This window comes from Phocoena sinus, chromosome 19 (assembly GCF_008692025.1).
Source record: "Phocoena sinus isolate mPhoSin1 chromosome 19, mPhoSin1.pri, whole genome shotgun sequence".
Taxonomy (NCBI): Eukaryota; Metazoa; Chordata; class Mammalia; order Artiodactyla; family Phocoenidae; genus Phocoena; species Phocoena sinus.
In genome coordinates this window covers 46675505-46689799 of record NC_045781.1, presented here as the reverse complement: position 1 = coordinate 46689799, position 14295 = coordinate 46675505, and the positions used below count along the sequence as shown (strand labels likewise).

The 14295-nt window shown below is 40.0% G+C and overlaps 1 protein-coding gene across 8 annotated transcripts in view; it reads left to right on the top strand.

The window, feature by feature from the left end:
- Nucleotides 1–14295, top strand: part of WDR59 (WD repeat domain 59) — a 108501-nt gene that overhangs the window by 42419 nt on the left and 51787 nt on the right. For all 8 annotated transcript variants that reach the window (XR_004346778.1, XR_004346779.1, XR_004346780.1 and 5 more), the window contains exons 13-18: nucleotides 33–157; nucleotides 3962–4126; nucleotides 6647–6742; nucleotides 6898–7054; nucleotides 7558–7627; nucleotides 11590–11743. Coding sequence is in view for 5 of the 8 variants with exons in the window: in XM_032611871.1 (XP_032467762.1) it covers nucleotides 33–157; nucleotides 3962–4126; nucleotides 6647–6742; nucleotides 6898–7054; nucleotides 7558–7627; nucleotides 11590–11743 (767 nt within the window). In the remaining 3 variants the exon portion in view is untranslated. The remainder of the gene's footprint in view (nucleotides 1–32; nucleotides 158–3961; nucleotides 4127–6646; nucleotides 6743–6897; nucleotides 7055–7557; nucleotides 7628–11589; nucleotides 11744–14295) is intronic.

Genomic DNA, 14295 nt, shown 5'->3' with positions numbered 1-14295 from the left:
TTTCCAACAAGTTACCCTCTCTCTCCTGCTAGTCTTAAAGGAAGACCCCCCAAGCAGTCTCCTGGAAGAGAAGAAGTCAGAGCAGCTGGGCCTGCCTCAGACTCTGCAGCAGGAGTTCTCCCTGATCAACGTGCAGATCCGCAATGTGAACGTGGAGGTGCTCGGGCTTAGCGAACTGTCTCTCGCTTGCGGTTGGCGGTTGGTGGGTGAGGGGACTATTTCAGCCATGATTTAGGCTAGCAATATAGCTTTGCTGCTGTAACAGGGAAGTGTTCTGTGCTTGCTTTTTTGTTTTCTATGTTATCTAAGGACATAGATATTTTACAAACGCAGATTATTTTCCCTTACCCTATTATATTCTCATAAGATGAACCAAGGGATAAACTGGTGCTCAAATGTCTTAAAATCTCCTTAGATGCTCTAACACCTCATTTACTCTATGTGAAGATGCTCAGCTCCTGGAAAGTTTAGTGTTTTGGTGGGGGTTACTGGCAAAGTTAATGGCAGGGCTGAGTTTGGAAGCCAGCCTCCTGACTCTCCAAGACTCTTAGTACTTTGCTGTACGATCTTGCCTTGTAAGCTGGTCATTTCCTCAGAGATTTAGATGCATGTTAAGAAGGTGACCAAGCCTCTTTGTTCATTTAACACACAGAGAGATTTACTCTTTTCCTTTTGGGCAGGTATTGAAATTCTGTGCTTCAGGGAATTGAGTTTTTCTGTGAAGGAGTTTTAAAACTTGATTAATTTTTCTCTTGCCCAGATTCAATTAACAGTAGGCCTGGATCTGTGCACTTACATAATTGTCTCATTTGGCCTTTAAAACAGCTCTGCAATAAGTGGTTTTATCCCCACTCTACAGATGAGGAAACAGAGACACTACGAAATGAAATAACTTGTCCGAGGTCAGCAGCTATTTGAATCCGAGTCTCCAGATTTCCCATATGTGTGGCTCCCATCCTCCAGCTGCCATCTCTAGTTGGCAGCACAAGAAATCAAAAGAGATAAAGGATTCCTTGATTAATTGGTTATCTATATCAACTCAGTTTATATTCCCTTTGTCCCAGTTGAGAACAGTGTGGATATCCAGTGATCTAATCTAAGAAGGAGATCTTGATTCCTTTCCCAGGACTGCTTTTTAAAAATTACTGAGAGGGACTTCCCTGGTGATCCAGTGGTTAAGACTCTGCACTTCCACTGCAGGGGGCGTGGATTCGATCCCTGGTTGGAGAAGTAAGATCCCATATGCTGCATGGCATGGCCAAATAAAAAAATAAAATAAAATAAAATAAAAATTACTGAGCTATAATTCACATACCACAAAATTCACCCTTTTAAAGTTTACAGGGACTTCCCTGGTGGTCCAGTGGTTGAGACTTCGCCTTCCAATGCAGGGGGTATGGGTTTGATCCTTGGTTGGGGAGCTAAGATGCCACATGCCTTGAGGCCAAAAAACCAAAACATAAAACAGAAGCAATATTGTAACAAATTCAATAAAGACTTTAAAAATGGTCCACATCAAAAAAAAAAATCTTAAAAAAAAATAAAGTGCACAATTTAGTGGTTCTTAGTACATTCACAAAGCCATGCAGCCATCACCAGTGCTACTTCCAGAGCATTTTCATCATCCCCAAAGAAACCTTACATCCCCTAGCAGCCTCTTCCCATTTCCTCTCTCACCAGCCCCTAGCAGCCCCCATCTCCTTTAGAGAGAAGGATTTTCCCAGGAGTACTTTTTTTTTGTTTTGACATCTTTATTGGAGTATAACTGCTTTACATTGTTGTGTTAGTTGCTGCTGTATAACAAAGTGAATCAGCTATACGTATACATATATCCCCATATCCTCTCTCTCTTGCATCTCCCTCCCACCCCCCCATCCCACCCCTCTAGGTGGTCACAAAGCACTGAGCTGATCTCCCTGTGCCATGTGGCTGCTTCCCACTAGCTAGCTATTTTACATTTGGTAGTGTATATATTTCATTGCCACTCTCTCACTTAGTCCCAGCTTACCCTTCCCCCTCCCCATGTCCTCAAGTCCATTCTCTACGTCTGTGTCTTTATTCCTATCCTGCCCCTAGATTATTCATAACCATTTTTTTTTTAGATTCTATATATATGTGTTAGCATACAGTAGCTAACACATGTTAGCATACATTTCTCTTTCTGACTTACTTCACTCTGTATGACAGACTCTAGGTCCATCCACCTCACTACAAATAACTCAGTTTCATTTCTTTTTATGGCTCAGTAATATTCCATTGTATATATGTTCCACATCTTCTTTATCCATTCATCTGTGGATGGACACGTAGGTTGCTTCCATGTCCTGGCTATTGTAAATAGTGCTGCAGTGAACATTGTGGTACGTGTCACTTTTTGAATTATGGTTTTCTTAAGGTACATGCCCAGTAGTGAAATTGCTGGGTCATATGGTAGTTCTATTTTTAGTTTTTTAAGGAACCTCCATACTGTTCTCCATAGTGGCTGTATCAATTTAACATTCCCACCAACAGTGCAAGAGGGTTCCCTTTTCTCCACACCCTCGCCAGCATTTATTGTTTGTAGATTTTTTGATGATGGCCATTCTGACCGGTGTGAGGTGATACCTCATTATAGTTTTGATTTGCATTTCTCTAATGATTAGTGATGTTGAGCATCCTTTCACATGTTTCTTGGCAGTCTGTATATCTTCTTTGGAGAAATGTCTATTTAGGTCTTCTGCCCATTTTTGGATTGGGTTGTTTGTTTTTTTGATATTGAGCTGCATGAGTTGCGTGTATATTTCAGAGATTAATCCTTTGTCAGTTGCTTCGTTTGCAAATATTTTCTCCCATTCTGAGGTTTGTCTTTTAGTCCTGTTATTGGTTTCCTTTGCTGTGCAAAAGCTGTTAAGTTTCATTAGGTCCCATTTGTTTATTTTTGTTTTTATTTCCATTTCTCTAGGAGGTGGGTCAAAAAGGATCTTGCTGTGATTTATGTCATAGAGTGTTCTGCCTATGTTTTCCTCTAAGAGTCTTATAGTGTCTGGCCTTACATTTAGATCTTTAATCCATTTTGAGTTTATTTTTGAGTATGGTGTTAGGGAGTGTTCTAATTTCATTCTTTTACATGTAGCTGTCCAGTTTTCCCAACACCATTTATTGAAGAGGCTGTCTTTTCTCCACTGTATATTCTTGCCTCCTTTATCAAAGATAAGGTGACCATATGTGTGTGGGTTTATCTCTGGGATTTCTGTCCTGTTCATTGATCTATATTTCTGTTTTTGTGCCAGTACCATACTGTCTTGATTACTGTAGCTTCATAGTATAGTCTGAAGTCAGGGAGCCTGATTCCTCCAGCTCCGTTTTTCTTTCTCAAGATTGCTTTGGCTATTCGGGGTCTTTTGGGTTTCCATACAAATTGTGCAATTTTTTGATCTAGTTCTGTGAAAAATACCATTGGTAGTTTGATAGGGATTGCTTTGAATCTGTAGATGGCTCTGGGCAGTATAGTCATTTTCACAATGTTGATTCTTCCAATCCAAGAACATGATATATCTCTCCATCTGTTTGTATCATCTTTAATTTCTTTCATCAGTGTCTTAGTTTTCTGCATACAGGTCTTTTGTCTCCTTAGGTAGGTTTATTCCTAGGTTCCAGGAGTACTTTTAACTTGAGTCAGGTTTTTAACATCTTCCTGCTTTATTTTCCCATCTCAAAATAAATATAACAAGTTTCAGCCTATCTCACAGCTTTGGGATGAAGCTTTTTTAAGCAAAAACACTTTGAATTTATTAAATCGGTGCTAAAATTAAAAATCCGTTTTGAAAATGAGTTGTCCACATCTTCCAAATTCATCTTTGGAGACTCTCTCTCACTCCGTTACCAGGAACCTAGAGCATTCAGTTATCTTATTTAAACCTGTTTGCATCTGAAGACCCTTTGCAGTTCCTCTCCAAAGCAGCTATTGATTTGTCCCCTGCAGATGGACGCAGCAGACAGGAGCTGCACAGTGTCTGTGCACTGCAGCAACCACCGCGTCAAGATGCTGGTGAAGTTCCCTGCACAGTACCCGAACCACGCGGCCCCTTCCTTCCAGTTCATTAACCCCACCACCATCACATCCACTATGAAAGCGAAGCTGCTCAAGGTGGGCATCTGTGTTCACAAGTTCTCCTTGATGTCAGAAGTGGAGAGCACTGCTCATTTGCATCAGTGTCTGAGTCCAGCAGTGAAGTTGAGTGAAAAAACGAGTTGATAAGATTTGGACATCATGTGTCCTTCCACCTAGCAGGGTTAACAGCTGTATTCTTTTTGTGTAGAAAACATTGAGCGCTGATTCTTAATCTCTTTGGGTCAGGGACCGCCCCCTTCTAAAGTCTAATGAAAACCACACACCCTTCCACAGAAAAATTTGCGCAGATATTGCATATAACTTCAGAAATATTGCATATAAATCATAGGCAGTTATGTAATTGCATATAATCTGCTCACAGATCTCATTAAAGCTATGTGTTAATCCCAGGTTAATACAATACAATCTCATTTATTTGGAAACTGTAGGCAAAACGTATTCTGAAGCTAAAAGATACTTTCTAATCAGAAAAAAAGTATGTAAGGTCATTAAAAAAATCTGTTCCGTAAAAGGAGATGTTGTTACTTAGAGTGAGGCTGGCTGGCTGGACAGGTGAGGTGTGATAGGACGGCGGTACCTGAATGGAGGGGTGCAGCCTGGCATCTCGTCTTTACCCTTACAGATTCAGAAACTTGATTTGTCGGTTCATGCAGAGCTAATCAGGTGGAATCTTCATAAAAAAGCCCCGTGAGCTGAGATACGTCTTTTTCGGTCTGAGCAGCATCACATGTGAAATAGCAGAAATATCCTGGCAGCACCAAGTTGACCTGAATGCTATTCATTTTTTCCCTAGTTTGTGTTATATACACTTGATTGTTCTGTCTTCTTGGGGTATGATAGGTAACCAAGAAATTGTTCCAGCTTTGTAAGGGTCTGTGAAATGCTAATAACTCAGATTTTGTGGTACTTGACGTTTTTTCCTTGGAGTCTGAACATTTCGTTGCCTTGTTTGGACATACAAAAAAGATAAATTTTTCTATTGGTATCAAAATGATAGGATAAGCAAGTGTTTTAAAGGTCTAATTTGTGCTGTCCAATAGAAATGTGCTGTCCAATAGAAATGTGATGCAGACTACATGTAATTTTCAATTTTCTAGTAGCCATACTAATAAAAAAAGGTAAATTAATTTCAATAATATTTTAATTTAATCCAGTATGTCCAAAGTATTGTCATATCAACATGTAAGCGGTATAAAAATTATTGCGATAGCTTACATTCTTTCTTTTTTTTCTTTTTGGTACTAAGTCTTCAACTTTTGGTGTGAATTTTGTGCTTACAGTACATCGCAGTCCAGACTAGCCACACTTCATGTGCTTTATAGTCCGGTAATGACTTCCATGTTAGACAGCCCAGGTCCAATTTACAGGCCTACCTTCAGTATGTGTATGTCAGGTTATACCGATAGCATGTGCTTTAAAATGTTAAGCTCCATATATATGTGTATATAAAATATATATATGTTATTAAAGTATAGTTGATTTACAACGTTGTGCCCCAATCTCTGCTGTACATACATACATATACATATGTACATTCTTTTTTTAATATTCTTTTCCATTATGGTTTATCCCAGGAGATTGGATATAGTTCCCTGTGCTATACAGTAGGACCTTGTTGTTTATCCATTCTAAATGAAATAGTTTACATCTACCAACCCCAAGTTCCCAGGCCATCTGTCTCCCTTCCCCCTCATCCTTGGCAACCCCAAGTCTGTTCTCTGTGTCTGTGAGTCTGTTCCTGTTTTGTAGATAGGTTCATTTGTGCCATATTTTAGATTCCACATATAAGTGATATCATATGGTATTTGTCTTTCTCTTTCTGACTTACTTCAATTAGTATGATAATTTCTAGTTGCATCCATGTTGCTGCAAATGGCATTATTTTGTTCTTTTTTTAATGACTGAGTAGTTAGTGTTCCATTGTATATATGTACCACGTCTTCTTTATCAATTTATTTGTCAATGGACATTTAGGTTGTTTCCATGTTTTGGCTATTGTGAATAGTGCTGCTATGAACATAGGGGTGCATGTATCTTTTTGAATTATAGTTTTGTCCAGGTATATTAGGCTTTATATTTTTAAAGGACCCCCCCAAAAAAGGTACATTTTAATTTTCACTAAAGTGAAATCTGTTCCCCCTGGCATGTATGTATCACATGGAACAGTTTTCAGTCCAGACTGGAGGATATTACTCTAAGTGATGCTGAGATTTCTCATGGAGGAGGGTCGGGTCGGGGGAGAGCAAAGGAGTAGAATTCACTATAAAGGAAGAATGGTGGTTCTAATCGTGCTCTCTCAGAGCCAGTGCATGTGCCTGCCATGGCAAAGGAAAGGGCTTCTGGAAGAGGATTCACAAATGAATCTTCTCTCTGAGCCTCTCGGGGAGGGGGAAGGTGGTGTGGTGTGTTGGCAGCCTCAGACACAGCCACGCTTCGGTGCCCCAGCATCGTTGCTGCTTCCGATGCTTCACACAATAAAAAAGAATCAGGAGAAAGAATGTTGCTCTTCTTGACTGCGTTTTGTGCCTTTTCTAGATCCTGAAAGACACTTCCCTGCAAAAAGTGAAACGCAACCAGAGCTGTTTGGAGCCCTGCCTGCGCCAGCTCGTCTCCTGCCTTGAGTCTTTTGTGGTGGGATCCTTGTTACCAACCTATGCTTTGTGGTTTCGTTTCCTTTCCTCCTCCCTAAAATCCTGGGCTCCCTGATCTTGGAATAATGTGTCCTGTTTTGTAATTTGGCTTGAAGACAGATTGTGGGTTTTAGTCTCTTGATTTTAAAATTTCAGAACCAAGAAGACAGCGCTTCCAGCAATCCCTTCGCGCTCCCGAACTCTGTCACGCCACCCCTACCGACATTTGCCCGGGTGACCACCGCCTACGGGTCCTACCAGGATGCCAATATTCCCTTTCCCAGGACCTCAGGGGCCAGATTCTGCGGGGCAGGTTGGTCTCTTTAGGTTCTCTGATTATAGATTTCGAGAGAGAGAAGCTAAGAATGTCTGTATAAAAATTTCCATCAGAAAATGTTTCTTTGTTTTTATTTCCTGAGAACTCAAAAGATTTCTGTCATGGTGTTATCTGAAGCCGCATTGGCATCTGGGGACACACCCTAAGAACGTTCACCAGATTTACAGACTTGACTTGTTTCATTCTGATGAGTGTGAATTTGAGTCTTGACTCAACCTATTGAAAATACACATAGGAAATATAAAGTACCTGTGAAGACTTTTTCCAAACCACATATATCCCATCTCTCCTGAATCCTGGAGATTCTTATCTTTGTTTTTATTAAGTACGGCTGCCATTGTGAGCCTGTGTAGCTTAGGATACTATGTCTTATCCTTCAGGTATATTGAGGTAGACAAAAGATTGACCAGTGCTTTCTTAGGATTTCCCATCACCAGCTCATTGACCTTGATGTGCACGTGTGATGTCTCCTTTGACAGGGTACCTGGTGTATTTCACAAGGCCCATGACGATGCACCGAGCAGTGTCTCCGACTGAGCCTACTCCGAGGTGAGTCTGGGAGATGCAGGTATAAGCTACATTCATGGGACAGAAATAGGCAGACATCTGGGAATTTGTCTTTGGACAATTTGTGTTAGTTATCACTCATTATAAGATTTACTCCCAAAAGATCATGGTTCATTGAATTTCACCCAAGCTGAGATTTCTACTTTAAAGTTACTACTAGGAGTTGCTTGATAAAAACTGTTGTCAAAACAAGGCAAATTCTTTTTTAATGTGCTCTTCCCCATCACTAAAGTATTATCTGAATATTAAATAAAACTAGAATAATAGCAAGAGATAATCTATAGTCCCGTAACACTAATAGGCCACTTCTAACATTACCACACACATGTAATGTATGTGCAGCCATCACTAGAGTCAATTCTAGAACCTTTTCATTATCCCAAAAAGAAACTTTGAATCCCTTAAGGGTCACCCCAGTCCCTAAGTCCCCCATTCCTCCAGCCCTGGGCAAACACTGGTCTGCTTTCTGTCTATAAATTTGCCTGTTCTGGACAGTTCATATAAATGGAATTGTATGTGTGTTCTTTTGTAACTGCCGTCTTTCACTTAGTATATTTTCAAGGATCATACATGTTGTAGCATGTATCAGTACTTCATTTCTTCTTATTGCCAAATAATATTCCATTACATGTATATACCATGTTTTATTTATTCATACATCAGTCATTGGACATTGGGACTGTTTCCACTTTTTGGCCATTATGAATAATGCTGCTATGAACATTCTGTGCAAATTTTGTGTGGATATATATTTTTTCATTTTTCTTGGATATATACCTAGGAACTGAATGACTGGATCATATTGTAAATTTTTTTCTTAATTAATACACTTTATCTTTTAGAGCAAGTTTAGGTTCATAGCAAAATTGAGTGCAGAGTACATATACCCCTGTCCCCACACCTTTACAACCTTCCCCATATTAGTGGTTTTTTAAACTTAAATATTATGCTGTAGACTTCTGGTTCTGCAGTGTGATGACCAGGATAACTTGGAAACCCTCCTGCTACAAACACCTGGTTATACTGTATATGATATAATTAGCATACTTAATAATGAATAGCTAAGCTAACAAGAAAGAAAGGACATTGCACCAAGTTCATGAGCAGGTGCTACGGCTGTCCTGGGAGTTTGCCAGTTTCTGCAGTAACCCAAGCAGATGAGAACTTGGCCCTACAAGAAGTGGGAGTTAAATGCCAGAGAATGCCCTACATTACACTAGATTCCTTATTTGAAAGGTTGGACTAGAAAACAATCACCTACTCTTTTTTTAAAATTTTTTAAATTTTATGTTTTTGGCTGAGTTGGGTCTTTGTTGCTGTATGCAGGCTTTCTCTAGTTGCGGCGAGCGGGGGCTACTCTTCATTGCGGTGCATGGGCTTCTCACTGTGGTGGCTTCTCTTGTTGTGGAGCACGGGCTCTAGGTGCGCAGGCTTCAGTAGTTGTGGCACACGGGCTCAGTAGTTGTGGCACACGGGCTCAGTAGTTGTGGCTTGTGGGCTCCAGAATACAGGCTCAGTAGTTGTGGCGCACGGACTTAGTTGCTCCGCGGCATGTGGGATCTTCCCGGAGCAGGGCTCGAACCTGTGTCCCCTGCATTGGCAGGCAGATTCTTAACCATTGTGCCAACAGGGAAGCCCCCAATCCCCTACTCTTAAAAGGAAACAACAGATATCTGTATCTGGACTTTGGGTCAGTGGGAAAATGTTCCTGTTAGAACATTTTTCACACTAACAGTCTTGTATTGAGGTATAATTTAGGGTACACAAATGTGAAGTCTGTACCTTGATGACCAGCACCCAGATCAGGATACAGAGCCTTGTCCTCGCTCCCAAAAGTTCCCTGGTCCCTTTACCCAGAGGAAATGATTCTTCTGCTTCCATCATTGAAGTTTAGTTTGCCTGTGCTTGAACTTCATCTAAATAGAGCCATCCAGCATGTACTATTTTATGTCTGGCTTATTTTGCTCAACTTAACGTTTTTGAAATTGATCCACGTGGTTGCATGGATCAGTAGTTCCATGGTATGAAAATAATATAATTTGCTTATTCATACTCCTGTTGATGGACATTTGGATTATTTCCAGTTTTTATTTTATTATATGTAGACCTACACATACAAGTCTTTTTTTTTTTAATTTCATACAAGTCTTTTTATGGACATGTGTATTAATTTCTCTACCCAAGGAGTAGAATCCCTGGGTCATAGGATACGTGCGTGTTTAATTTTATTAGAATTGCCAAAAAGTCTGTCCCTGTGGTTATGCCGTGTTATACTCTTCCAGCAACGTTTCAGAGTTCTCGCTGCTCCACATCCTCTCCAAAACTTGGTGTTTTTAGTCTTTTCAGCTTTAGCCGTTGTGGTAGGTGTGTAGTGTTATCTCATTGTGCTTTAATTTGTGCTTCCATGGTGATGACTAATGATGGTGAACAGCTTTTGTGTGCTAATTGACCACTTGGATATCTTCTTTGGTGATTTGCCTGTTCTAGTATTTTGTCCAGTTTTTTTTTAGACTGTGTTTCTTATCATCTATTTGTGGTAGTTCTTTATCAATTCTTATTGCAAACCCTTTGCTGGGTGTATGTATTGATTTTCTCCTAATCTATGGCTTATCTTTGTCCCTCTTTAATGATTTTCAATTTTCAGCAGTTTTTAATTTTGATGCAGTTCAGTTTATCACTTTTTAAGTGTTAGGGTTAGTGCTTCTGTGTCCTGTCTAAAAAAAATTTCTGTCATGAAAATATTCTGTGTTTTCTCTTAAAAATTTATAGATGTAAATTCCTTATCTAAGGTCTGTAATTAATCTCAAAGTAATTTTTGTGAGGTTTTTTTTTTTTCAGTAGAGATATATAGTTGTTATATATATAGCACCATTTATGGAAAAGATTTTGCTCTTGTTGAATTTGCATTGATACCTTTGTTGAAAATCAATTGACCGTATGTTTTGGATCTATTTCTGGCCTCTATTTTTTTCTTTGGTTTATTGGTCTCTCCTTATGCCAACACTACACTGTTAATGTAGGTTTATATAGTAAGTCTTCAAATCTGGTAATGTTAAGTCCTGTAACTTTATTATTCTCATTCAGGATTGTGTTGGCTACTCTAGATCTTTTGCATTTCTGAAAAGATAGAAATCAGCTTACTGGTTCCTACAGAAAATAGCCTGCTCATATTTTGAATGGAGTTGTGTTGATTCTATAGATCAACTTGGAGAAAATTGACACCTTAACAATCTGGAATCTTCTAGTCTATTAACACGGTGTATTTCTCTATTGTTTTGAGTCTTTAATTTCTCTCAGCAATATTTTGTATTTTCCATACACTTTTTTTTTTTAATGTGTTCCTAGGTATTGCATGTGTTTTTTTTTTTTTTTCTTTTTTTTTTTTTGCGGTACGCGGGCCTGTCACTGTTGTGGCCTCTCCCGTTGCGGAACACAGGCTCCGGACTCGCAGGCTCAGCGGCCATGGCTCACGGGCCCAGCCGCTCCGCGGCATGTGGGATCTTCCCAGACCGGGGAACGAACCCGTGTCCCCTGCATCGGCAGGCAGACTCTCAACCACTGCGCCACCAGGGAAGCCCGGTATTGCATGTGTTTTGATGCTATCGTAAATGCAATTCTATTATTTTCCAAATGTTTGTTTTTAATATATAGAAATACAGTAGATTATTGTAGATTGACCTTGTATCTAAATTCACTTATTAGTTTAAGTAATTTATAGACTCCTTTGAATTTTCTTTGTATATAGTCATAGAAACATTCTCCGCTTCTGCAGATAAAGCATTTTTCAGTTCTGAAAGTGACCTTTGATTCCTTTTTGGAGTTTCCATTTTTTCCCCATTTTATCCATCTTTTTCTCCTGATTTCATCAAGCGCTAAGAGTGGCATCACTTAGAACTATGGAAAGATCCAAGCCAGTATGGTTAATTGTGCCTTTTCAACCACAGATCTCTGTCAGCTTTGTCTGCCTATCATACTGGCTTGATTGCGCCCATGAAGATCCGCACAGAGGCCCCTGGGAACCTCCGTTTGTACAGCGGGAGCCCCACGCGCAGTGAGAAGGAGCAGGTCTCCATCAGCTCCTTCTACTACAAGGAGCGGGTAAGCGGCTGATCCACGGCCTTTGATTCTTATCCCTTCCCCAGATTCTTGTCCTTGGCCTCCCTGCCTGCCATGCACAGCAGCCAAATTAGTGATCCCCCTGTGGTCTTTCCCTTTCATACTTAGTGTGTTAGAGAAAGACCGTTGCTTTGTTCCTTTTGGTTGGTTTTTAACTACTGTAAATTATATAGGAGGGGGAGGGGTGGTTGGTTATTATAATCCGTACTCTTCCCTCCCCTTTAACCCTGTCCTGTGATCCCCATACATGAAGTCGATTCCCATCCTCTGAGATAGAATCATGTAGCTTCAGGTCTTCCTGGTTATTCTGATGTTTGTCACCAAATTAAGGGATGCTTCAGAAGGCTTGGGATCCTGATATATTTGGAACTTCATAGTTGTGGGAAGTTTTCAAGTTGACCTCTAAGAGGTTTTATACTTTTACAAAGTCTGCACCGAAGTACCCATTTGAATGGACTGGTTTATACAAAAATCACCTGAAACTGTCCTTCTGTTCCTGGGTTCTTAAGGAACTCATCGTCCCTACAGTAGCTATTAAGCTGTCAGAAGCCTTTGGTGACGACAGTGTAGAGAATATCGGCAGAGCGTGGGAATGATTCTGAGAACTTTCTGTATTATCAGGTTGAGTCTGGCTTAAACTGTCTTTTAACTGACGTGATGTATTAACTGGTTACCACTGAGCTACGCACAAACTCAGCCCTTAGGAATTCTTTGTTGCTCTCTCCCACTAATTGAGAAATGATGGATTGCCTATAATTAAAATTTGGTTTTTTGTTAAAAATTGAGTTATTTAAAATAAAACCCCAATTTCCAGCAGGTGTTGGAGGTGTCTTCACTTTGATTGCAGTGTAGTGTCTAACCTTCCTGGTTTGCATGATGTTGGCTGTCGCTGACTTTGTCAGGTCTTAGGGTTGTATGTGACAAATGAGTGGCAGGAACTGATGCTTGAGGCATGACCAGTCTTGGGCAAAACGTTCAGTCAAATAGGGAAAATGATTTTTTGGTTGCCTTTCTGGCCAGCTCCATAGTCCCTTTCTTTGCATCTCTGACGGAGTTCTCCACCCCACCGCTGCCTCCCCCCACCCCGCCCTGTCCTGCACCTGTCACAGAACTTATTAGAACACTTTTATCTTCCCAAGTCCTTTACATTCAAAAAAAAATTTTTTTTTCTTTTTCTGCAAGCTAGTGGGTAACTGGTGAGAAGCTTTGATAAACTGGTTGGAACTAAGGCATTTTATTATTGATGTAGTAGCTAAACAAACTCAAGGTTGAATAAATGTAGGAATTTTCTTTAGCACCAGGGCCAGGTTGAGGAGACCTGTTAGTCAAAGAGGCAGTTCTGAATTCCCCTTTGCATCATGCCCCGTGCTTCTCGTGCTTGGGTTCAGATTGGGCAGCATAGCTGGGACTTGCACTTTTGACCCTGTGATAGTGTGTAAAGGTCGTGTTTCATCAAAATAACTCCAGTTCCAAGAAGGAGGCTCTCCTAATACAGAAGCATTTGTAAGGCCTACATTTATATTTTTGATGGTCTGGACTCTCTTTTACGACAAACACACTGTAATCGTGAAGAGGGAACAAAGGCACATAGATAATTAGCTCTTATCAGACAGGATATGCTGGGGTGTGGAGGAAGGATTGTGATATTTCACTTTGGGGTGATTCCCAGCGTGCTGCTTCTCCCCAGAAAACAGGCCATTGTAGTCCCCTAGAATGACATAGTAAGTGGTCTCTGAATTGTATTTCAGACAGTGAGCGAATAAAGTGGGGGGAGGTAGTTTTATTATAATTTCATATGAAACTTTTGTATTGATGTATAGCCTATGTGCAGAAAAGTTCACAAATCATAGGTCTATAATTCAGTCAATTAGCAATCACAGGAAATAGACTGTTCCAAGACATAGACTATTCCAAGAACCCTAGAAGCCGTGGGGGAGGGAGGCACATTTTAATGTATGACACATAGTAATTATTAGGTTAAATCATATGAAACTGCTGATGTTTGAGCATTTTTGACCTTAAGAAAAAGTTTCACATGGTTCAGCCTAGTAAGAAGTTAAAATCAGTTATCAATAACTGGTCAGTCAGTTATTTTGTGATGAATCTAAAATAAACTTGTAAACTCTCCTTGAAGCTTGTTCGTGTCCATCCCATTTACATACGGCATGGGGAAGGAATTACAGGAATGAAATATGGCCATCTTATTTTCCTCACAGAGGACGATAACAGTTTTATCCCTCGAGAAGTATTTTCTGATTCTTGGGTGTCTAGTTTCAAATGTCAAATAATATCACTTCTATTACTTTTGTCCTGGAAACGATTCCAGTGTACTAAATTTCTCTGTGCTTAAGTCTTCATTTTCAGCCCAAATTTTATCTCCTGCGTACTTTTATTCTTGTTTAGATCTCTACCCCTGAGAGCTTTAAGAAGAAAGGAAAAGAATACAACTGCATTAAAGTATAACAATGAAAGAATTATAGAGTATTTTGGAGATTGCAGAAATATCTTTCTAGAGCCGTTGGGGACTAATACTC